The sequence below is a fragment of the Melospiza georgiana genome, chromosome 5 (assembly GCF_028018845.1).
Source record: "Melospiza georgiana isolate bMelGeo1 chromosome 5, bMelGeo1.pri, whole genome shotgun sequence".
Taxonomy (NCBI): domain Eukaryota; kingdom Metazoa; phylum Chordata; class Aves; order Passeriformes; family Passerellidae; genus Melospiza; species Melospiza georgiana.
In genome coordinates, this window is record NC_080434.1 from 59,725,273 (window position 1) to 59,751,199 (window position 25,927).

At 39.2% G+C, this 25,927-nt stretch overlaps 1 protein-coding gene across 3 annotated transcripts in view; it reads left to right on the forward strand.

Annotated features, from left to right (window-relative positions):
* Positions 1-365: 365 nt before the first annotated feature.
* The window catches only part of CPEB2 (cytoplasmic polyadenylation element binding protein 2), a 51,317-nt gene continuing 25,755 nt past the window's right edge, over positions 366-25,927 (forward strand). For 2 of the 3 annotated variants that reach the window (XM_058024262.1, XM_058024263.1), the window contains exons 1-4: positions 722-2,247; positions 4,925-5,203; positions 15,117-15,207; positions 23,196-23,246. In XM_058024262.1, coding sequence (XP_057880245.1) covers positions 1,069-2,247; positions 4,925-5,203; positions 15,117-15,207; positions 23,196-23,246 — 1,600 coding nt within the window. In that variant the 5' untranslated portion in view covers positions 722-1,068. Of the gene's footprint in view, positions 404-721; positions 2,248-4,924; positions 5,204-15,116; positions 15,208-23,195; positions 23,247-25,927 lie in introns of those variants that run through there. The other variant, XM_058024264.1, reaches the window with a different exon arrangement.

Genomic DNA, 25,927 nt, shown 5'->3' on the forward strand with positions numbered 1-25,927 from the left:
GGGATAAAAGCCGATCGCAGCCGCTGCCGCAAAACGAAATAAAATCTCTTTATTTCAGGTGTTTCTCGCTTGATGATAGAAAGTTCGCCAAAGCCCAACGAGAACCTTCCGTGCCCAAGCGGCCCACACGGCTGGCACCTCCCTCTGGCTGAAGTGGTAGCACCCACCCGGCCCGTCGGCGCCAGGGGGGCGGGCTCCCGGCCTGATGCATTATTCATGGCGGGGCAGGCCCGCAGGCTCATTACCAGGGTCCGCCGGGCTGGGGCGGTGCCCGTGACGTCAGTGTGACGAATGTTCCGGCGCTCTTAAGGGCGCCGCGGCGGCTCCAAGCCGGCAGCGGGGCGGGGGCGGCTGGGGGCGGCAGGAGCCTCGCTGAGGAGACCGGGTCGCCTGCCCTGTGGAGGTACCGGCGGCCTCCCCTCCTTCCCTCCCCACCAGTGCCAGGCCCGGGAATGCCCCGCTGTTCCCCTGCGGTGCGGTGTGGCGGCTGGGGGGGTCGGACGGAGAAGTTTCTGTCCGGGGGCAGTGACCTGTCCGGGCGAATTCCTGATCTAGTGGATCCCTGTGGGTGCGACTGCAGGCAGGAAGGGCCGCCTTACCAGGGGTCCCAGTAAACGAAAAAGAAGGAGAAATCTCTGATAAAATGGGCTTGTATCAAAAAGCTGCAGTATTTTTAAAGCAGTACAGTGGCGTTGATGGGAAAGAAGAGAGCTTTATTCTATAAATAAGCTATTTTGGGACTTACATAGTGGTTTGCGATAGGCGGGTGTTTAAACTCTACCCCCGCCCCCCAACACTTCGCCACAAAGATTATTAATTATCTTTGTCTCTTTAGTGTGCCGAGGTGGGGGTTCACCTCTGCGCCGAGCCGGTGTCAGGGGAGCTCCCGCAGACGGCCACCTCAGCCCCTGCCCACCGCCGGGTCCTTCCCCTCCCCGGAGCGGCCGCAGCCGCCTCGCCTCATTCCTCCTGTCCCTGGCCGCCCACTGTAGCCGGTTCGTCCGGCAGCCGGGTCGCCGCTGCCCTCCCTGTTTCCCCTCAGCCGTCGCTGCTGCGCATCATCAAAACATGCAGGATGAGCTGCTCTTGGGGGTGACACAGCAGCAGCAGCCAGGCTGCGAGAGGCTGGGCAGCAGCCCCGCGTCGGGACACCCCCCTCTCGGCCACCCCTCCTCTGACTTTAAACCCTGTCTCAGCCCCCACCAGGATTTAAACAAGCAGCAAGCGCAGCAACCACAGCCGCCGCCTCCTCAGCTGAGCCAGAAGAGGAAAGAGTTTAAGCAGCAGCTCAGCAGCCCAGCCCAGCTCGGCAGCAGCCACCCCCTGAATAACCACCACCCCCCAGACTATCATCACCACCCCCCTCAGCAGCAGCAGCAGCAGTTCAGCCACCCCACTGACAAGTACCAGCAGCAGGAGCACAGGCAACAGCAGCAGCTCCAGCTCCTCAGCGCTCAGCCCCCGGAGCCGCCGCGGACGGGGGATCACTCGCACCACCGGCCCGTCGGCCCCGCCGAGCACCCGGGCGGCGCGGACAGGGGGGGTTTGGAGCGGCTCGCCCCTTCCTGCTCGGGGGGATCGGCGTCCGCGGACCCCAATGTGGGGGTGGCCGCCGCCTCCTGCGTGAATCCGCCTTCGTCTCCTCATCTGCAGGCGAGAGCCAAGCTGCCCCCCATGGAGTCCCCCCCGAACAGCCACTTACTGGGCAGCCCCGGGAACCTCCTGCCCGGCGGGCTCGGCTCTGGCTTCAGCAGCCTGCAGAGCCCGGAGATCCCCAGCCCCCATCACCAGAGCGGGGGCGGCTCCTCCTCGGCGGCTTCCCCTCCTCCTCCGCCGCTGCCCGGCTTCGGCACCCCCTGGTCGGTGCAGACCTCGTCGCCGCCTCCGCAGCAGACGCAGCAGCCTCCGGTCTCCAGCGGCGGCGGCGGGCAAATCAGCGCGATGCCACCCCCGAGCCCGGAGTCCGAGACCAGCTTCTACCCGGGGATCCCGTCATCGATCAATCCCGCTTTCTTCCAGAGCTTCTCGCCGGTGTCTCCTCACAACCCCTGCGCCGGGCCCTTCAGCAGCCCCTTCTCGGCCGCCGCCCCCCCGCCGCCGCCGCAAATGAATTTACCTCAGCAGCAGCAGCAACAGCAACAGCAGAACCGGAGATCCCCTGTGAGCCCCCAGCTCCAGCACCAACACCAGGCGGCGGCCGCCGCCGCCGCCTTCCTGCAGCAGAGAAACTCCTACAACCACCACCAGGTACCGGGCGGCGGCCGCGGCGGGGAGCCCCGGGGCGGGGAAGGGGGACGCGGGGAAGGGTCGGAGGCTCCGCTGCCCTCGGTCGGCCGGCTGCGGGAGCCGGGCGGCTCCGCTCTCGCCGTCGCCGGGCGAGGCTGCGCGGCGGTGACAGCCCGGCGGGACCGCGGCGGCAGGGCGGGGCCGGCCCGGAGGGAGGGAGGGCACCTGCGCCCCCTGCCCGGTGCGGCGCCGGGCGGCCGGAGGGGTCGGCCCGGAGGGGTCTGTGGACAGCAGCCGCCCCACTGCCGGCCGCTCTCCCCGCCCGTTCCGGGTGACAGGTGCCGGGGTGCTCTTCTTGCCCTCCTTGGTGCGCCGTCGCCTCCTGAGGGACGCCGGGGATTTACTCGGAACGAGAAAAGAGGGTTTGCGCTTTAAAAAAAACAGAGCCCAACCGCTTCTGTTGGTGTCTGGGAGTTCCGCCGTGAAAACGCCCCCCTTGTCCCCCCGAGTCGCCCTTGGCGGGCGCGGTGTCCCCGAACAATGAGTGTGACAGCTCCGGCCGGCGCCGCCCCCCGGCAGCCCCTTGCCCAGGCGCGGGCCGGCCCTCGGGCGCACGGGCGCGGGTCGCCCAGAGCGGGGTCACATGCGAAAGTTGACACCGTGCTGCCTTTCCAGGGCTTTTGACTGACATTGCTTGAGTGTGGATCTGAGGACAGCGCAGTGTTTCAAGTTCTGTAGCCGAGTTTAGTCCGATTTTATTCGAGGGGTTTAACAATCCCTTGTTGAAATGGAAGTTTACATTTCTTTCTGGAACAGAATATTATAAGAAATCAGTGAGAAGCAAATCCGTGTTAATATTACTAGCTGTTGCATTAGAAGCCCATTTTACTTCAATAATTTGCTTATTTATGAAAAGGTAAAGTTACATAGGCCTCATCTTAATTTTTTTTCATTCTAGTATTAAATCCAGTCAGATTTAATCAGTAGAGATTCATTTGTATCAGAACTGGAGTCTCACATTGCATGCCTGTTGAAGAATTCATTACGATGCATTATGATTAGGAGCTGGTTGTCCTTAACATTTATAATAACCTTCTTCAAACAAATTCCAAGCAATTCTCCAACAGTGAGGTGTACAGGAATTTTCTCTCACTTACAACTTGTGGGTATACTTAAACAGTGCCATGACAGCATAGCTGGCAATATTAGAGGCTTGTTAACATTTGGCATTATCTCTGAAGGTTTGTTTCACAATAGAGTGCCTGCCTCTCCCAAAATTCCAACGCAAGTATTCAAGTTTTACAACGTAATTATCTATAATTATACAGAATAGGATGTTTTCCTGATCACTTGACCAAGAATGGCTTTAGTGGGTTTTTTTGTTTGTTTTCTGGGGGTGAGGGTGGTGGAGGTGTTGTTACAATTTTATCTTTCTGTCCTCAGAAAGTTCTTTTTTACCTGATACATAACATATCGACATGCTTTAAATTTTTAAGTTATTAGAATGCAGGTTGAGGGTTGCTTGCAGCTAAGCTTAGAGATAAAAGTACTGTGTTTTCACTTCACAGAACTGAATTTAGAATCATGACACACACCCCCACTGCATTTCTATGTTTGAGGAAAAGCGTTTCCAAGAACAGTCAGATTTGAGACTACTAAAGATAAAAACAGTTCTTCACTGTCAGTCATGCTTAGTGGATCTACCTCTTGGTAACATGACAACCACTATAGGTCACTTTTTAGCAGAAGTTTTATCTTACAAATAAAAACTTAATCATTTTAAAATTGTCTTTCTAAAAACTGCTTCCATTTCATATCACAGAATATAGTGCACTTAAAAGTGCATTTAGGAAGCTGTAAGGTACACCAGATCTGGATAGGAGAAGAAATCATCAAAAAAATTCTAGAGTACACTGCTGAATCCCACAGATTCATTACTCCAGAAATTATTCCATTCATTACTCCAGAAACATTTGAGCAGTGGCTTCAGAATAATGCATTTTAATGGAAATGTTCAGATAGCTCCTTCAAACAGATTCTCTGTACAGTAGTCAGTGCTCTTTTTGCTCTTATATGGTAATACTGAGACAATGATATTCAAAATACTGGAGTGGGGGGAATTAAATCTGCCATTTGAATTTTAATTTTCAAATTTCTACTCACTGTAGTGAAATACTACTACTCATTGAGTAGAAACAGAAATACTGTTTTAATAATGATTTTAATTTATATATTTGAAAATTCTTCAATTTTAATTTATATATTTGAAAATTCTTCAATATTATTTTTGCGGCGATTTGATCATATATAACAAGTAATGTATGACAAAAACGGGTTTCAGGGTTTTTTGAAAGTTCATTTTACATCCTGAAATTTTTCTTCTGCATAGCTTAAAAATGCTACCACTTGCTAAAATGATAATAATGATAAAAATTATAATCAAAATTGCCTGCACAAGTACTGCAGCATTTTTTGGGGAGACATAAGAGGGAGTTGGAATGACTTTTTTTTTTTAAATGAAGCTGTGTTTTCTTCCTTGCTTCAGTAGCTAATTTACATGTTATCAGAAGAGAGTGGTTTATAGAAATCTCTGTACATTGCTGACTTGGTGGTTGGTTGTTTTGGGGTTTGAGATTTTTTAAGCAGAAAATAATTTCAAGTATTTTCAGAATAATAGAAATGAATCTTTCCTTTTTAGCCTCTTCTGAAGCAGTCACCCTGGAGCAATCAGAGCAGCGGCTGGAGCACAGGAAATATATCCTGGGGAGGAATGCATGGCAGAGACCATCGTAGAACTGGAACCATGGGAATTCCAGGAACTATGAACCAGATCTCTCCTTTGAAGAAGCCCTTTTCTGGTAATGTCATAGCTCCTCCTAAATTTACTCGCTCTACTCCATCACTGACACCAAAATCGTGGATTGAAGATAATGTTTTCCGAACTGACACCAACAGTAATACTCTCCTTCCTTTGCAGGTAAGGATGGTATACCTGCTGTGTTCATGGTCTTGCATAGCATTTTTACTTCATTCATTTCAAATGGGAACTAAAAAGTGGTTGCAGTCCTGATACTTGGTTTGAAAATTGTTTCTGTATAATTTTTAGTCTTAAATTGCAATTAATCCGCACATGTTGAGTGTGTTCAGCAATATATGATTCTCACAGTTGAATGAGAATATTGATTGTCAAAAAACATGCAAGCTGTAGGCACTGATGAAGCAATAAAACATAGTATGTTTAATCCAGCAATATTTTCTGCCTATGGTAATGCTCATATTCTTAAAATTCCCTTTCAACCTCAGGGTATTTTTTGTTTGCTTTATCCTTCTACTTACGTTTTCCTACTTTTGTAGATGGTTTTCAGGTCTTTGATGTGTTTGTCTTTCACTGGTATTCTAGGCTGATATTTATGTGTCAGCAAGATTTTTTCCTCCACATGGTAGCACCTTTTATGTTTTGTTTTGTCTGGAGGCCCTGTGATTTAGAAGTATTAAATGGAAGGATGTATCTTAGAACTAAAGATCTGAATTCACCTTCTGAATTTTGCCAGTGACATCTCATGTGACTTTAAATCAGTTAACTCCACCCTCAGTAATCTCTTGGTAAAGTGTTATTTTTCCCATTCTTACCTATAATAATTGAGTTGTTCCCTGTTAGCAGAGGCCCTTCATTTGTCATAACTGTGACTGCATTTGAGCTGTAATTGCATAAATGGCAATCTAATGCTTAAGCAGCTGAACTGGAGGCAAAAGGTGCTTCTTGGGGCTGGATTTTCCTTTAGAGTTCTGGGTTTTCATGCCATTTTTCTGGTGAATTTGGCACAGGAGGCCATGTCCTGACACTATTCAGGTGCACTTGATACTTGCAGTGTTTTCGAAGCTTACCTGATTTTTGCATGTGCCAAATTTCTGCTGAAACACACCCTTGGACCTGATACTGTCAAGACAGATTCCATTAAATAGCCTTGCTAGCTGGAATATCGTAGTTGAATTACCTTTTTGTGGGTAGAAAGGTTGGGGGGAAAATGTGTATTCTTCAGGAATTGTGTTCTATTAAGGAAAACAGATTACAGATAGATAGTGCTTTGCAGTGCAGGGCAGCAAAAACAGTAGAAAGTAAATACTGAAATCTGTCCCGAAGATGTTAACCTGAGGAACAGATATAAAAATATTCATGCCATCATACATTGCAACTGCTGTGACATATACACCGGACTTCATACATGGCTGAACACACAGGTTGTGAGTGTATTTGCTCATCCATTATGCCTTACAGGCCCAGGTGACCAATACTTTGAACATTCAGGAGCTTCTACAGCAATTTTTGAACATTGATGAACTCACTTTATGTCTAAACAGGCATCTTCTGCGTTTAGGCTATCGTCTGAATAATTTGTGCCTAAGAAGCTAGGAAAGAAATCCTTGCAATATCATTTTATAATATCTTAATGTTTGTGTGTAGGAGTTGGCGTTTTTTTTTGAGGCATAATGTCAGAATAAGAAGTTGGGCATTCTTAATTCTTGGTTACACCTATGAGCACCAGACTACCAATTAAATAGGCCTGTTTGGCTATATTTATGCTGTTGGTCTGTCTATGCTTAAATCTCCCTGACATGTATACAGTCATAGTTGCAGAACACAGTAAAAATAAACCTCTTTGAAGGGTTGCAATGTTATCTACTGCTATTGTGGAAACACTATATGTTTCCATAAATTATTTTGCTACACTGTCATGTTCTTATTTTTCAGTTAGTACACTATTGTTATATGATTAATTCCTTGTGATGACTGTTACATTTTGCAAGTCATAATGAAAAAGTTAAATGGAGCTTAGAGCTCATGCTTCTTTTCATCAGAACTTGTTGGCAATTGCAATGCTGTCAAACACCCATCTTGCTGATTTGTACTGTGCTTGTCTCCTTCCATAAAAGGCTGTGGTATTTAGATTGAGAGTTCTTAAAGATACAGTAGCAATTTCAGAAAATACTAAAAAATTAGTACAAATGAAATTTGGTGCTGTTTGGAAAGTCTAGCACAAAAGCATTTATGTGCATGTAGAAGTTACCTATCTCTTCCAAGCTTCCACAGAGCAAACACATCTTAGTGTGCGTGTTGGGATTCATACTGCGTCACTCACAGTTCAGCAGAATTCCTTTTTCTTTGGGCTAACTGCTGTAATAATTTTGTAGTGGAGGGGACAAAGCACCACTCTTCCAAACTTTAGCTTGCTCAAAATTAGCCATTTAAAAACTGGCTTAGAAAAGCCAGTGCTCTCAGGGACTTTGTGTAATCTTCAATATTCAGCTACCATTTTTTAAGATGCTATATATTTTTCCAAAGTCTGGATAGCATTCAGTACATTAGCTGCTCATCCATTTTCTGAAAAAACACGTACCTTAGGCAAACGTGATAAACCACAGGGGAATTGTATGCAAATTCAAAGCTTTGCCCTTCCATCAAACTTCTTTATTCTTTGGTGTTTGCATTGCTGGGTGGGTCCCAGAATAGAGCTGGCATCAGTTCTGATGAAAAAAAAAAACATTTCTTGACATTAAACTTAATATACCAGTGACAATGAATGTCATTGATGATAAATGAGTGAACTATTATGAGTATTGCTTGTAGGGATGAAGGCACATTTCTCTACTTTTTAGTTAAAACTGAAACATACCCCATATGAAGTTGAGTTCTCAATGGCCACATTAGTTCCAGAAGTTTTGGAAGACATCTCTTAGGATTTTTTAAAAGTTCAGCAGTTTGTTTTGGTTTTAAGTAAAAAATAATTAAACATCACGGCAACACTGATTTGAACATGAGCAAATTGAGCATATAGCCAAGTTTTTCTTATGTGCCTTACTGTTAGAAGCTTTTCTGCCTTTCTCAGGATTTTAAGCTAATACAAACTGCATCAAATACAATTTTTTCCTAAACATAAAACCTGTAGATGTAATTTTGCTTAAGTTCAGCCATCCTGTTTCCACCATTGTACTTCATATGGGGAAGGGTTGTTGCCTTGGACTTGAATCATTAAAGGGACAGTTAGAAATCTTGTCAAGTATTGGCACCCTGCATGTTAAGTATTTAATTGAGGGGCCTATTTCTCTGTCCTTAGAGAGAATCTAGGTTCCTTATTTAGATAATCTAATTCTCTAGAAGAACATACCTGCCACCACTGACCTTATGCAGCCCCTGGGATTCCACTTTAGGCACTTACATTGCATTTCAGGAAGTCAGATGATATGAATAGTCTCTTTTATTCCCTGACCTAAAGAAAAAAAAAAAAAAGCCCCGGTTATAGGGTACAAAGCTGAAAATATATTTCTAAACTTCTATGCAGGTGTTTTTACCCGAAAAACATGCTGCAGGCATATCTGTGGATGAAACCCAAGGACAGAGATCATGTTTTGTATATCCACTTTTTTGATTTAAACTGCATGCATGAGGAAAATGATTAACTATTCTAACTTTTTACTCTTTTTTTTTGGGAATTGCAGTTTCTGCTAACTCTATTTTGATTGCAAGCTTAGTTTTTCTTACTGTCGTGCAAATAGTTTTACTAAAACCTGTTAAAAATATTTAATACTACATATCAGTGTTTGACTACTTTCATTATAGTAAAAACACTGCATTCTATGAACATGAATCTAATTTCTATGTCCCTTTTGAATTAAGGAAATACACCATGTTTCTGGGTGGTTTTCACCTTGATTTGTCCTTCCTGTTTGTTCAGACAAACAGTGTGTAATGTTCATGGTCCTGAAAGCTGAGTGTTCTTATTCTGTGTTTAAACATAGCTCTCCAGCTGGGGATTGGTATGGTGAGGCAGTATCTTGCACAAATGCAGATCTTTCTGTTTCTTTTTCTATTTCTTTTTGAAGTGTGCTCAAGTTTTCAAAGAAAGCAAATCACATGAAAAACAAAATGAGGTTTAATGTTGTGTCACAACAGGTGTTAGTTTTAGATAATTTAAGCAGCTGTCATGTTCTTCGGCCTTAGAATCACTTCCATTTGGAAAATTTCAAATTTTCAATGTGATAATTCTAGTATCATTTCTACATCATATCAATAGCTAATCTAAATGATACACCTACCAGTGAATATTAGGTGAAGAGCAAGTTTTTAAAGTTGCTTTCCTAATGCCATGTTTAGACTAGTAAATGTGGCCAATTTTTTCAAAGGTGTTGAGTGTTTGGCAGCTGATGTTAAACTTGAAGGTTTGAGATTATCTACCTGCAGAATTTTCTTACTCTTCAGAGTAATGTAATTGTCCAAACACTAAACAAACAGGCTTTACCAGTTTGTTTTTACTGAGGCTATGCTGGAACAGAACAGTTTCAGGGTTTTTAATGCAGTGGATTGATTACCTGGGACTGATTAAAATATCACACACAACCAGGTATTTGTGTTTGAGGACCATACTGGGGATATCTCTAACTGGGGAAAGCGGTCTGTGGCCATGCTTTTAACTTCAGGATCACAACCTTTGAATAAATAGTATAGGAGCTGCACAGATCAGCCATTCAAAGCAATCAATTAGTGGGAAGTTTGTAAGTCTTACCATGCAGATGTTTTTATGACTTCATATGATATAAGACTTTCCTGCTGCTATTTAAATTTTCTTGAGTTAAACAGCTCATTCTATCAATGCAATACAAAATCAGAGTTAGAAAAATTCAACAAGATATTTCACAGCCATGATAGTAAAGGAGTGAGTATATGATGGGTATTTTATCTCACCTTGTTCTGAGTTAAAATGAATTTCTCACCTAAGATCCATCCAAAAGTACATTTGTTATATGTGCTGATGTATTTGCACTTTAGTACTCAAGACTGTATAGATATTTCTAGATGTGGGGCAAGGGTGTAAGAAACTCAAAATTTGAATAACAACTTCTGTTTCAAATATCTAAATGTCCCTTTGAATATTTCATTGAAATTATCAATATGCAGATTTTCTAGATTTGCCACGTAAGTCAAGATTGCCAAGACTTTAATCATCTACATAGTCTGGTGTCTGGTTGTTCCCAGGTGATGAAGACATATTCTTGAGTTGAAGTACTCCAGTATTGGGATTTTTTGTTCATTTTTAAATGCTTCTGTAGCTGGGAAGTGGGTGTGTCTTCACCGCAGGACCCGTTCTTGGTGCGTTTTAGGCTCAATTTAGTTATGTAGCTGATGGTGTCATTTTAACTTCAAACACTTTGCTGTCAGGTTGGCCATTCACAGATGTCAGCCAGACATCTTTAGTTCATCTTTACCACTAATGACACTGTGCAAAGTAACCAAGCAATTTGCTATGTTGACTTTGAAGTCTTCCTCCTTTTTTATAGAGCTAAAATGGTTCCAATAGGTTTTCATATTTAGTTCTCATACACACTAGTTATGGTTTCAGCAGGGGCTTCTGATTATATCCTCAATAAAATGAGAATGACTTGAAATTTAGAACTTAGTAGAGGTATTTTAGAATATGTATGTGGGAATTGTTATTACTGCTAGCATTAACAATGAATGCTATATTCAGGTACTTTTTAAGGTGTAGATAGATACTTTATTACTAAATCACCTGTCACTTTCTAGTCTTAAAGCACATTTTTATTCAGGGGTCAGGTTTAAGGTGAAAAAAATGGAATTTGTTAATATTTTAGTGGGGGAAGCTGTTTTAAAAAGGCTTCTTTAATTTAGCTTTTAACAAACTCAGTTAATTCATCAAGGTCAAAGTTGGAGTCCTTCTTGCAGCCAAGTAAGACCATACTTGAAATGACTATAAACTTTATGACTTTCTCCTTCAGCTCCTATCTCATGGTGCTACATTTCTTTAGAATATGAAGAGACATGTAAAGATCATTCCTTAAAGATACTACTATTTACAGATTTTAATACCTATGTTAGCATTCCATTTTTTTACTTCAAGTAGTCCCACAAATCAGTAGTTTAAAGCATGTTTCCAAAATTCAAAGGTGTCAAGCTTCTTAACTATGAAGTAGTATTTGTGGTTCCAAATAAGCAAAATTATTCACCTCTCAATAGCTTTGGTTCTTGTATTTGCTTTATGCATAAGTGAAAATTTATAAGCTTAGAGATGTGATTGCATTTTCTGCAAATGTTCAGACAGGATAATCTTTGCATAGATTGCACAGATATATATAGAAGTCCTAAGCAGAATGTGCCAAAAAAACCTATTTGTTCATGAGTTTAGTACTGAAACTTGCTCTTCAGAGAAAGCTGCCCTTCTCCATTTATGCATATTCAGATGCGTGGCTTGGGGACTACTTCTCAAATGCATCTCTTTGGGTGTACTTTGCATGGCATTATCAAAAGCTCCTTCTAGCACCTGTATTCTGTGGGAAGGATACTTTGTGCTTTTCCTGTTCCTAAAATAACTACCATCTTCTGTAAACTTTCCTTCATAGATGATTTTTTACTTAACCATATCACTCAGTCTGCAGTTGTGATTCTAGTACGGGAAAGGTAGATTAAGCAGGAGTCAAGCATTTAGACAGTTAAAAGTAAAAAAACTAGTCTGAGAATTTGTTATGTTTGGGAGAAATTAACTATCAGCTCTGAGGGGAAAAAAGCTAACATTATGTTGTGACACTCCACTGAGATACAGACCTTCTGACACAACAAGAATTCCCTTGCTTCTTAGCACAGGACTGATGAGCCACAGGGCTGAAAGAAATGGAAAATATTTAACAGGAATTCAACCTTGACAATTCTGGAGTTAGGATGATAGAAAGTGTGTATTAACATATATGCTTAGGTATCAGTGCCTTTGCACTACTGATTATCTTTATTTTTATTATTTCAACATGGTTGATAAGCAGTTATCTTCCAAAACTATCAGAAACTGTCTTTAAGACAACATGGAAATAGTTCTAATTTTTGGGACTACTTCCATGTTGTTTTAAAAGTATGTCCAGGTTGTTTTAGAAGATAACTGCTTATCAGCTGTGTTGGAATAATGAAACTAAAGCTAATCCTAATTCTTGGGACTGTTTTCACAGCATGGAGATCTGGAACAATCATGGTCTGTGATAGTGCTTTTTGTGCTTGTCCTAAAAACCAACCAAAAGTGTAATGGAAGTTTTCTGATTTAGTAGTGCCTGCTGTGGTGGAATTGTCCAGTTTTAACAGACCTTTCTAGAAAATACTGGCTGGTGTGTGACCCGCATTACTGAAATACTTCTAAGTTCTGCTTTGAAATTAAAGCTTCCTATTAGCATAGATGAGAACTGTTCTCTAGAAAGATATGATGTACATATTTGGGGAGCTCAAAGCAGTGTTGTAGCATTAGAAAGCTGAGCTGCACAAAGGTTTAGAATGAACCTTGTACCCAAAGAATTACTTACTCCTTTAGAGACAGTTAAATTTCAAGTAGTGTTGCTTTATAGCGTGCAGTTCATCGGTGTCATTTGGAATAGAGATGAAAGTTTTGAGGCACTGATTACCAAGATAGTACCCAAACTCGCATTTGGGTAATGTGATGTGTGGGCAGTGGGATAGCAGAGTGCAATTCCCATATTTAAATTCTGCTGTACTGCAGTGCATTCACAATGTTTTGATATTTTGTGGTATCTGCCCATTGTATGTTTCCACTGCCCAAAATTAAGTAATGCAATTCAAGGAAACAAACCACAAACTTTCTAAAAGGGATGGGGAAAAGCTTATTTTTCCTTCTGCTTCTAGCAGAGCAAGACCTTCTGCTTTTTATACACAGAACTTTAAAAATAGAATGATGCAGGCGTGAAGTTAGAATCATTGCACCATGTCACCCAGTAGAGCAGTTTACAAATAAATTGCAAGATCATGTTCCATGTTTTACTTTGCCATTCCTCTGTAAGATCTAGGACCCAGTAGCCCAGTTGTGGGAATTAACCATGGCTGAGCCCACAGAGTGTCATTAAGTCTGTAATAATGACCATTTCCCAGACAGTCATGTGTTACCTCAGCACATATGTATGTAGCAGTATTAAAATAAATTAGAAAATTTGTAATGAGCCTGTTACAAAGATGAAACACCATATACACTTCAGTCTGCTTTTTACCAATACTAGCTCTTTTCCCTTACCAGCTACAAAAGTAGCAAAACGTGTTTTGTCTTTACTCAGTGTTGGTTTTTGCAAGGGCACTGGCTACCTACCAGCTAGTGCTGTAAACTGAATTTAAGACTTCATTAACAATCCTGATGAGATACTTTCTGAATGCTTGGGGACAGTAGGGAGCAGATCCAGCTTGGTCACTGCTCACACCTTCTATAGAAAGCAAGTTTGCTGTGGTAAGCAGGTTCTTTTCATTGTGCTGTTGAGAAACAAACCTGTAAGGGCATGGAAGCAGATTAGTCACTTCAGTTTCCTTTGGTGGTTCTCAGGGCAACTGAACTGAATAAAAGCCAGCCAGTACCAAAATTAGGTTACTATGAAGTAAAATAGTGATGGTGACTTGTTGGCAGTCAAACCAGGTTGAAGATTGCCTCTTGAAGTGTCAGTGGCATTTGGTCTGGGGTGTGGCAGGAGACAAGAGAAACCCTCCTTTTTATTTTTTTAACAGATTGCTTACCCAACAGGAGCCCATTACTCTTAATAGTTGTTTGAGATAGAGATGAGAAAAAAGGCTTCTTCCTCTTCATCCCAACATTGACTAAACTTTTTAAGACATGAAACTGATGAGTTTCATCATGGCAAAGCTGATCAGAAGTCATAGTGTGTGTCATAGAAAACTTCTGGTCCAAAGCTTAAGTTTTTTACTCCTCCAATGTGAAGAATACCTGTTTGCTGAGGCATTTAGTTTGAAGTGAATCTGTGGTTCTGCTGAACTGTCATGGAAAGTCACAGTGTATGTGGGATATATCTTCTGTCCCTATTATATACATACTAATGCATGGCTGCATCTTTAGGGGGTTTCATCAGTCCTGGGATGTACATGATGTATTTCATCCTACTCTGCTGAATTACTAAAGACCACAGCAAAATTAAGGCACAGTTGTAGGATTTAAGTGCAGTACAGTCTAGGCAGAAGCCTTGGAAGTAGAAGAGATTGTAGTTTTACACAAACTGTTTTCAGTTTCTAAAAGGTATCCCAGAAAGACCAAAGAATTTAGGAGTCATCTTTTTTCTGTGTGTGTAACTTGGTTATATTGGAAAACATGGGAGAAAATGTCTTGGGTAAAACCAAATCAGTGAAAACATATTCAGTTCATTGCAAAAACTTTTATTACTGTCAGTGAAAGTATTTGTAAAGTCAGTACGGTAACTTCCTAATAATCATACATAAAAGAAATGGTTCTCCATGGGGCTGATAATCTATTAGTAAGATTTGTGACATTTTCTTTTCATAGTTTAGCTTTAATTTTCCACCCTTTAACCATTAAGGGCTGACCATTTGTAACTCAAATCTTTGCATACAAGGCCCTGAAGCCAGTGAGCGTGCCCTGTGGCAGGGGCTGGTGGCCAAGCACCAAGAAAATGCTGTCTGTTATGTGACATGACTGTCCTTGTCCTGTAGTTCCTCACCTTCCTCACTATTTCACTTGTGCATGAAATGAAATTGAACTCTTACAGACATCAGTCTCCTTCATTAATCGGCTTTTGCATAACTGTGCTGTGGATCAGTAGAACTGATTCAAGCAGTTTTGAAGGAAACAGGCTTTCACAGGCTGTCAAATGCATACACAGCATTTGTTCACACAGAGTTCTTCACACTGCATCTCTAGTTTATATTTGGATGCTGTTAAAATTACAGTTAATAAAATTAGATCTTACTTTGTATCATTGTCCATCTTCAGAGTGTCTGAGTGGGCAGCTGTTAGAAGGAACTTGTGTTTTCCTTTCAAGTTTTTTGTTAAAAACTACAGAATTTGTATACCAATACTAAGGCTTTTGTTTTCTTTTAGGATCGAAATAGAATGTATGACAGTCTGAATATGCACTCTTTGGAAAACTCCCTTATTGACATTATGAGAGCAGAGCATGATCCACTTAAAGGTATGTTATTATGCTAAGTAAAGAAAAAAGGGTCATCCATTCTGCATATTTGAATGAATACTGGCTGCTAATTTAGATTCTAAGTTCATATTAAAGTGGAAAATGAACTACTTTTTCACTCAGGTGAAAAGTCAATTCAGTCAAAAAGCTGTCTTTTACTGAAAACATTGTTTCACAGTCCCTTAAAACAAACCGCTCCAAGTGTTGCCACCTAATTTTCCTTTTCTCTACAGTGAAAGCTGAAAAAAACCCCTAAGTTAATTGATAAAATCAGGATTTGTCCTTTAAAATATTTTTTCAAATCTGCTGGAGCATACTGATGCATCCAAATCTGGAGAAGTCCAGAAATACAGTTGGCTTTAGAATGCTGGTTCCTCTTACAGTCCTGAGCTCTATTAAATCATTTGGCCGCAGCAGTGAGCATATAGCTCCTATGTGTGGGCTTCCATTTTAACTCCTCTTTTCACTGTACATTAACTCACTCTTGTGAATTCTGTTCTTCAGTACTTTCTCAGGTAGCATTTACTGTTGAACATTGGGGCAGAGAACATAAACAATTTCACTTGAGCTGATCAGGTGTTACTTGATTTGTGGTGTTCTAATTAGATTAACACAATCTAATTTTAAAATTATCCAAGACTTTAGGCTTGCTTTGTAGAAATTAAATCTCTGTATTGAAGAAATAGAAAAAATGAAACCATTTTTTTTTTGCAGCATTATTTACTCCCATCCATTCTCCATTTCTAGAACGTCCTATACTTACTGTATATTGCATTAGCACAGAAAGGCCTGTTGTTCTCCTAATTTGAAGGCGCCTTGCTAGTCTGCTCATGATTCTTTTAAGATCTATGTAATTACTTGGAAGACCTGTAGCATTCAGATAGCATTTAATGTTATTTTAAGATTTAAAATAGTTAGCCAAAAGTTTGGAGTTTTTCCCCAAGCTGAAAATCTCTACAAAGCATCTGTAAGTTTCTAGCATTGACTTAAACTATTAATTTTCCTCAACTTTAAAGTAAGTAGAAGCCAAAATTAAGTTTTCTTAGGTGATTTTGAATCATGGCCCAGAGAGAATCAATTCCATTTTTGCAATTTTATGCGAGGCGAGTCCATTACTAAACTCAGTTTCTGTCTGTTCTACATGTTTGTAAAACATTAGGTAAAACAAAAGGTTTGAAGCCTGTAAACAGCTGGCCCAGTGGTGACTGCTGTGTGCTAAAATCATGCTTGTCTCTTCAAGGCTGAGATGACCAGGTGTGTCGTTCCTCTTACAGAGGATTTGTGCTTCTAATTGCTACACTCAGGTGGTTTCTCCTTCTTTCCTTGTCTGAAAGCTGCTGTTAGGCATAAAGCTAGAGAGTGCAGATCTACTGCACTGTACTGCCACTGGCACCTCTCACATTCCTGAAGATGAAAATTACTCTGTTTCTTCCTTCTGTACATGCTGACACGACAAATGGAATTCGTTGCTTGGTTCTCCCTGCCATCTCACTGTTTTAATTTTATCTCTGTAATGCAGAAGAGATTTCAGAGGCACAGTGAGCACAGAAGATACTAATTTTTATTTTTAGTCGTCTCTTTGTATTTCACTATGTTATGATAGATGAAAATAATGTATTTCCAATAATAATTTTCCAAGGACAGTAAGAGAAGAAAAAGCTTTAAGACTTGAAAGTTAATTTGGTTCATATGTAGATACCTTGAAAAACTCAGTAGTTTCCATCTGTGCTTTCTAGGGACATGAGAATATGGTGTCAGTCTACAGTTAAGAGATTTTTTTTAACAGTTAAACAGCTATGTTCTTGCAGTGAAAATTCTGCTAAGTTTTATGTTTGAACTAAAACAGATGGAAGCCATAGATAGTGATGAACTCAAAGGAAATCCATTTTTCTGTTTGAGTGCCAGAGAACAATGCACATGCCAACTGAATTTAAATAGAGTAATTGTGTGCTGCTGTTTAACTTGATGGATAAGATATTTTTTCTCCGTGGATGTGATTTCAGCTATGTTATTAACAATAAGGCATGAGAAATGTTCCTTACAGACTGAAAATGGTAGGAGGAGATGTTGTGGTGTATTGGCCTTTTAGTTCTTCTCTACTGTCTTCTGATTTTTTTTCACCATTAATGGGCATTTCTGTAATTTCTGAGCAACTTTAACTTTTTTTTTTCTCTGCCAGTCCCGAAGCTGTAATTTGGTTATATCAGTCTCTCTGGCTTTTCACCACAGAAAATCTTAACATTTACTTAAAACTCCATCATATTTGCATGCAGAATGCACAGGATTAATATTATTTGTCGCTCTTATTAATATACAACATATTTTGTTGCAACTAAAGAGTATTTTGTAACTAGGGAATATTTTTATGACAAGTTTTCAAGTAAATATAAGCACAGTAAAACAATGCATCTTTTATATGTGATCACAGCAGTAAAATGAAAGTCCCTGGAATTTTAAGCACGTGTTTCAGATTTAGCTGCTTACAATATCTGGACTATGACTAAGCATCTTGTCTCAAATTTTGTACAATGCAGAACAGACAGTCTGTGTACTAGCTCATAGCTTGAAGTTTTGCATGACAAGATCCATTTTAGGAACAAGTCAAATTTCACCACTTTTGCTTTCATGAACTTGAAAAAAAATTATTTCAAATATGATTCACTGAAAGCTAAGTTTATGCCTGCCAGAAAATTGTTTGTAGATGACTGGTTTTGGCTTTGCTTAGACGAAGCTTTTACAACACATGTGATCAAAAGAAAAGTAATTTTTAGCTTTCAATAAGATACTTTCAAGGTAGAGTAATAGGGAGAAGATGTTTGACTTCACTAGTCATTGCAGCAGTAATACTGATCATATTAAAACTAATCTTTCCCATGTATAATCTCCCTTTCTAGAAATGCATTTCATAACAAGACCTTAAGATTATCCCATCCATTCAATTCCAGTGAAATAAAAACTGAAGTTAAATTAATTCCTTTTATATCATTGGTCTTACATACCCTTTTCATTCTTCTAATAGTTCTTAAAACAATTGAGAGAAAAATTAAAATACTGATAGCTGACACATAAAGGTATTGCTAGTATAACTCTTCAGATATACCACTTGTGTACCTGATTTTCTTTTTTTCACTTCTGCTCCCCCAAATATCAATGTATTTTGCTATCAGGAAGCAGGAAAGACAGTGCATTTGGGCTGAAAAATATTATGGAGTAAGCTTAGAAGCAGTTGTTACATTTTCTATGCAATATATATTAGTCTTGAGGAGATTGATTTAATGGGATTCATTACCTGCTGTTTTAAACATGTTTCTAGTAAAGACTGTGGCACAAAGAGCATTGTCTTTCTTTCAAAGGCATTTGTTCTGTATTTTGTGTTATGAAGCTCTAAAGTTTAAAGCTGCATAGTTTCTTCCTAAAGTAACTCAAATTGTGCCAAGAAAAGAATTTCTGAGGCTGGAAAAAAATATAGAGGAAAAATTCTCTCCCTTGTCACATAAAAGGCTTTGAAATCTTACATACACATTGTTACTTCTTTCTTTCTTAGAAACTTTTTCTGATAAAAGAATATATTTGAGACTTGATAAACTGATTTGTCTGAATACATGGATTATCAGAGACAGCCCATTTGGCCTCGTTGTGGCTTGCACAGTTGATAGGCAAGCACTGGGAAATGCAGTCTCTGGGCTTTCTGTAACTGGGTGTTGGCCAAACACGGGTTTGTGCTGCTGCCTTAACTACACTGGTTCCAAAACTGCTTTCTGAAACTGCTGTCATCCTCAGCCATTCTCTCTTTCTGGGAAAAGCTTGACTTGGAAGCTTTTTCTGTCCTACTCAGAAGGTCTCTTGGAAGAAAAAAGGAAAAGGGATAAGGAGTTTTTGATTCTCAGTCTCTTCTTACAACAAACTAAGACTTTGTAAAAAAGGGGAGAGTACATGTGAAGTATCGAACTTGTGAATCTGTGAGTCAGTAATGTTTTAATATATGGGGATTCCTCCAACAGTTTATTTAAATAGGAATAAAAAGTATACATTTCTAAAAGTAGATTTGAATTTGCCTTAAAATAAAGAGTATGCAAAAAAGAAGTTTACAAAAATTTATATTTCCTTTGCCCGATCAGTAACATGAGATTACAGAAATGTTGCTAAAACTAAGTTTGTTACTCTTTTCTCATGTTTGGATTAGCAAGACTCTTAGTTTGATTCAGTGGCTATAATGGCCCACCAAAACTTACTTGAAGCTTTTAATTTTTTTTTTCTGTCCTCACAGAAGAATGCATTGAGAAATACATGTGAGGCAGTTAGTTCCATTCATATTAATTACATTTAGGTAAGGAAGAGGAGGCTAGATTTGATAGAACTCTGGTTGTATAAGGAGTGTCAGGCATACTTGCTGCTTCTTGGCAATGCTAGTTTCAATTTAGCCATGATACATGAGAATTACTAATTAGCAGTAGCATGGTGAAATTGCAAGTTCAGGTTTGCACAGAGAATTTCTTTAACATGATGATCTTTCTGATACAAAATGGTAATATTAGGCACTTTATTTGTTCCCGATAGTAGGAGGTTACAAATTTTGGATCTGTAGACAAGTTCTGTAGAGAGGTAGTAAATTAATTTCTTAACATTTTTCAGGAATGGACTAAGTCTAATATTTAAGTAATAGATATTTTCTAACTAATTGGTAGCTGACTTTAAACTATTCAATCATCTTTGTTATTAAAACTACCTTTTTAAGCAGGTGGAGACTACTGGAGCTGTTAAAAGACCATTGAATAGTTTATGCAGTTCTAGATTACTGACATTGAAGCAGCACGGGATTAGATAGGATTTGTGCCTTGTTCTTAAAATGGTATCTTTTTTTTAATGCATCAAACAACATACAGTGAAAATAGCCAGCTAGACAGATGTATGTGATAGAAGCAAAGTCAATTGTTACAAGATGGTGCTTCCATCTTCTGTATTCTACATAATGATATTTTAAGTGAGGTTTAATATAGTAAATGTCCATTTAACTAGAATAACCTGTTCAAAAATGTTGTGGTCTGAGCTCTGTATAAAACTGATCTTGAACCCAGTTCCACATGTGAAATGTTCTGAATTTATGTATGTCATGAAATTCAGATGGACAGCCTAGAAAACAGTTCATTTTACTTCAACAGATTAAGCTGAGAAATAGGAACCTAAACTAATATTATAAATAAGTAGCAATGATTGCATTTTGGAAAAGTAAGCAAACATTCTGTGTTTAAAATGTTCTTAAAGTTGTATGTCCAAGTTGTAGACCAGGTAACAAATACAGGGGTTTAGTTCACAAGAATGCATTAAAGTGTGGTTTCATTGAAATAACCATGTAAATAAAACTTACATGTATCAATACAGCAGTGTACTGGATATTTTGTTAGTTGTTTTCCTTTCTAATCTTGAAATCATTCATTATGTGAGTTAGCAAATTCATCTCCTCAACAATGAGATGGGGTTTTGGGCTGCAGTGATGGGCCCAGCTGCCTGGTGCAGTCCTTTGCTTCCACTCAGTGATAAGTCCTTCATTATTTCAGCTTGGCATATGTGTTTGAAATGCAGCTTATTTGTGAAGCTATGAAGGAAGAAAGCAAAAGAATGCAAAAGCAGAATTACATAACCTAGAATTTACTATTTTTTGGAAGTTTTCCTCCCCAGATGTTGACACTGGTGAGCTTCTCTCTCCTGCTAGGCCTTCAACCTGACTTCTGTTTATGAAATAATTGCAAGAAAAAACCCCTATCCTTTGTCTCTCTTGCTGAATAGGAAAATAGGATAAATTCAGACAGGGAGAAAGACTGTCACCACAGAGTGAAGCAAGTTTGAGATAATGTCTCACAATTTCATTTGTTATTGTTGATAAATAGAGCATTCTGATTTGCAAATAATGCTGTTGCAAATGTTTCTATAGCAATGTATATAAACATGATATGACAGTGACAATCATGTTTATGATATGACAGTTTCACAGATCCTGTGACATTCTTGCTGTTAGACAAATGAATGTTAGCCTTGATAGAGCAAAAACCTAAGAAGTATAGCAAAGTAAGTTAAACTCCAGGCTGCGCTGTGGCAGCTCCCAGACTGCAATTTAAAGATGCCTTTTTCCTGATTCTTTGCCTGTTTTACCAGCATGCATTGCTAGAAGGGTGGAATTTTTATAGTTCCAAGAAACATTAGATATAGTTGTAGGTGTTCAGTATAACAGAAGAAGTATATAAAACTGGACACTTTGAAGACAAGAAGCATAGAGGCTCCTACGAAGGTTTTTGTGTTTAGTGTTTTGTTTAGCCTGCTCAAAGATTCTGTTGAAGTTAGAGAAGACAGCATTTCTGGGTGGAATTCATCTGCCCTTTTCCAGGAGCCTGCTGTAGCTTTTCAGTGCTTCCAAATTCAACAGCAAAATGTTCTTATCTAATCTGTAGGTGTTCTGATACCATCCATTCTTACAATAATAAAATCTGTGGGACGACAAATAGTTCATAGCTATATAAAAATCTTTTTTTTTCCACAATGCCTGTAAATAATAAGGCTGAAGAAAATTTCCTAAATTATCTTAATCTTGCTATTTTGAAGTTTTAGCTTTCAGAGTTTGCAATGTGTATATTTTAAAATTATTTTTTGGCAGAAAATTACTATGTTGGTTTCTTAAAGGAGAAGAGGAAAACCTAAACCCTATTATTTACAGATTTACAACAAAAATATTTTTTACTTAACCCCAAAGGTGTCCCTTGGGACTCTGAACTACTTAAAGAAATTTCTAGTCTTGCTGCTAAGCTCATGGGTTTTCCAGCAGTAGAGGACCAAGCAGAGTATGATAAGAATTGCTAGACAGCCTTAATATATAGCTTGCTGATTTGGTTTTCTTTCTTTTCCCCCCTGGGGCTTCTTTTTCTTGCAAGCCGTCTGCATATATATGACCCTTTAAAAATGTGTGAGTTCTACATGCCCATTGCTTCCAGACTGGGTTCTTCTTTATGCCTCTACAAGCATTCCCATTTCCTTCAAAAGATTTAGATGTTTAAGTCACAGTATTCACATATATAAATAAAATGTTCTTCAAATTAAAAGCAAGCAAGTAAATTTGAATAGCAAGATAGATGGCAATGCAGTTTTTTGCACATTCAACCACATTTTTTTCAAACACAGCAGTTATTGTAAGTGTCTCTCTCTAGGTCAATGTGCACTACTGGTATATTTGCAGCTTCCTGTAAAAAGAAAAAGTCTCCTTTAATAAAAAGGAATTTTCAGTGAATGGACTCTTCAGCTATGTTTTTTAAACCATTCATTTAAGTACTGAAGTATAACGTTCCACTGGTGTAGTAAAATGCAATTCTTGAAAAATTCTAATGTCATGATATAAGGTTTACGTGTAATTTTTTTTTCTGTCTAAAATGCTGAAAATTTTATCTATAATAGTCTTTAATTTTGTTGAATCTGTATATAAGCAACTGCTCTAATGTTACTGGACCTACTGAAAAATATTACATACCAGGTTTATATGAAATACACCAAGATGCAGTCATAAATCAGTTAATAAAATCTGTATGCCTTATTTCTTTACTGACATGATTTTTCTTAAATTGCTTCAGTAGAGAGGCATGAAGTTGTAGAAATGCCACTCTGTTAAGCAATGTGCATAGTGCAGTTATTCACAGTCGCTGTGAAAGAGGAGACTAAAGCAGTCAGCACTATTTCTGGGTGTCATGAAACAAAAAGTGGCTTTATCCTATTGGAGCTGATCCCAAAGTACACTGCAGATCTTATGACCAGAGAATTAAGGTTAAGAAGTCTGTTCTTGTCAGCTTTAACTTGGGTCAAGGGTATTGTTGGTTAATGTGCTTGGAGTTAAATATTAGCTCTTTATTTCCCTTAGGCAAATTCTAAGTGTGATTTTTCATTATTTTTTCTGGCATAATAGCTAAAACCTCTGCATTTGTTTTGTTCTTTGGTTTTTGTTTTCTCTTAAGGTCGCTTGAATTATCCACATCCAGGGACTGACAATCTTCTGATGTTAAATGGTAAGTTCTAATCTTATAACAGTTTCTAATTATCTCTAGCTTAGTTTAAATCTGACATGTTGGTATAAAATTATACTGTGCTATTCTGTTACTGAATTACTTGCCTGTGGTCTTCAACACTGATGGGACTGTTGCCATTTCTTGGAGTTGAATGGCAAGAGCTAATCTTGCAACAGACTTTCATTATATCTAGCTTATTGGAAATCTGAAATGCTCATAATGATGCACTATTCTGTTTTGTTCTCAAGCAATCCAGGGATACGTTTTCCAAAGAGCTGTAGGAAATCTATTATACTGAAACAGGAATTAGAAAAATAAGAAGGCCAGAAACACATGTTTTTCTATATTGGGTAAATAAAGAGTGAACTAGACACTTTGCATTACACTCATGTGAAATAACATTTTATTTTTGCTGGGGTTTTTGAAAGTGGCTTTTGTCAAGCACGTGTCTACCCATGAAATATGCTGAAGTTAGAGTTCATGTTCTTGTTCCTCTCCCAGTAGGTCAGACTTCATGAACATCTGCTACTCAGTGAAGGCATGAACTTTAGCCTTTGTTCAAAGCTAAAGAAGGAAGCACAGCTTGGTAATCCATCTAAGTCAATAATAAATCAGGGCTTTTGCACATAAGTGTTTTCTGCATTGGGAAAAACTAGAGCTGTAGTGCCACAGCTTCTCTAGGTTAGAAGACATGGAAGCTGATGTACACAAAGTACACACTTTTGTCATTCACTTGATGAGTCTAAGCGTTAACAGTAAAGATCTCTTAAAAAATATGGCCCGAACACATTCGTTGCTGTTTGAAATTATATGGAAGGTTTTTTTTTTGTTGTTAGGTTTTGGTGGTTTTTTTTAATTGCCTTACCCATTCTGCACAGTCATTTACACTTGTGCAAATGGATAAAAACTGCATAACACTGAGCAAATGTTTAAAATTGTTTAAAACTTTAAGGAAACTAAGATTTGCCTTTATGCCCTGTAAAGGGAAATACTGTACAATGGCCATTTGAAGAAGTAGATCCTTCGGTATTGAATAGGTAACTTTAAGATAATGGAGTATCTTGAAAAGAAAAAACAGGTACTTAACCATAGAAATAAAATCAGTGTTTAGACAACGCTGCATTGATTCCTCTGCGCTGAATATCAATGTGCTTGATGTCACAACATCTACAACATTTTACTTTCTGTATTTAACTGCAGCTTTAAGACCTGTTCTCCAAACTGGTTTGTTCAGGTGGTATATGTGCAATTGGCATTATCTGCTGCTGTACAAGGAAGTGTTAGATGGGAAGGTATGAAGAGAAACTGAAGTATTTCAGTGAGGTGGCTGTAAGAGATTAATACTTTAATTTATTTAATTTTACTCAGAATGGTGAACTTCTCTTTTAGAGTTTTGCATGCTAAAAAAGCACATGGGAACTGTTGTTACTCTATTGAATATCTAGGAAAGAAGGGGTTTTTTGTTATCATGAGCACTGGAGAAATACAGTGGTACCAGTCTATCCTAAAATCTTACCACAAAGCTAGAACATGCACTGAAAAGTATCTTGCTTTTAATGCTTGTGTGGTTTCTCTTGTACTTAGAGAGGTAGCACTTAGTGTGACTGCTGTCCTCTTTAAAAGATGCAATATTATTTTCAGCCTTCAGTAAGTGAGATAAAAATAACAGTTTAGTATCTAAAAGGTGCTGCAACACATAATTTTTTTAAATTATGCCCTTTAGAATTGAGTTCAGAGCCTTGTTGTGTCTCTAGCACAAAGCTGGAGTCTGATGTAGGTGTTGGTGCAGGCCAGGACAGTCAGGAATGCTCTTCAGAGCCCCTGCAGGTTGGCATGTCTGAACTGCAGCTTCTTGCAGCTCAGGAACAGAAGCACTGGAAACAGCTTTTGAGGAGCTCCAGCTGCTCAGACTCTGTGCAACCTTTCTTTCTTAGCAAGAATTGAGGGACTTCCTCCAAATGTGCAATAAGGAGAATTATGGTTTGAACACCTGGTGATGAACTTGTAAACCTCAATTTCCTTCTGCACTTAAATGGGTTCAAGCCAACATTTCCCTCTGTCCCTGTAACTGGTGCCTTGGGGGGAGTTTTGGGAAAAGAATAGTTGGTAATTCAAAGACTCCACATTTGTCCCTTAATTTCTCAGTAAGTACTGTGGTAGCTATAAGGAGGAGCAGGAATACCAGACCTTCATGAAAGCAAATCACAAATATGTTTAAACAGCCTCTCCCCATTTATGCGGGCACTAGTAATTAACACTGACCTTCTCTGGATTTTAGTGAGATTATTTTAGTGAACTGGTGCCTCTGGATTCCAGAAAGGTTCTAACATGACCCAGGCTGGAATTTTGCAGCCCTTTTACAGCTAAGCACTTCTAGATAGAACTTTTTTAATGGTGGTTTTTCCTCTTTGTAAATGATAGATTTTTTCCATCTCATTTAAAATGTACTCACTGAACTGTACCTAATATTAATATTTACAGTTTTCATTATTTAAATTAATGAAATGAACTAAAGGAAACCTGATTTATGTGTTTTAATAAATTATGTATAATTATGTATCTGTTTCAGCTTAAGCTGTAAAAAAAAGTAATGCATTTTTAATGACTGTTATCTCTCAAAAGTCAAAAAAAGATACTTTGGAATGGGTATACCTGACTGCAGCTTTCTCAGCTTAGAGAGA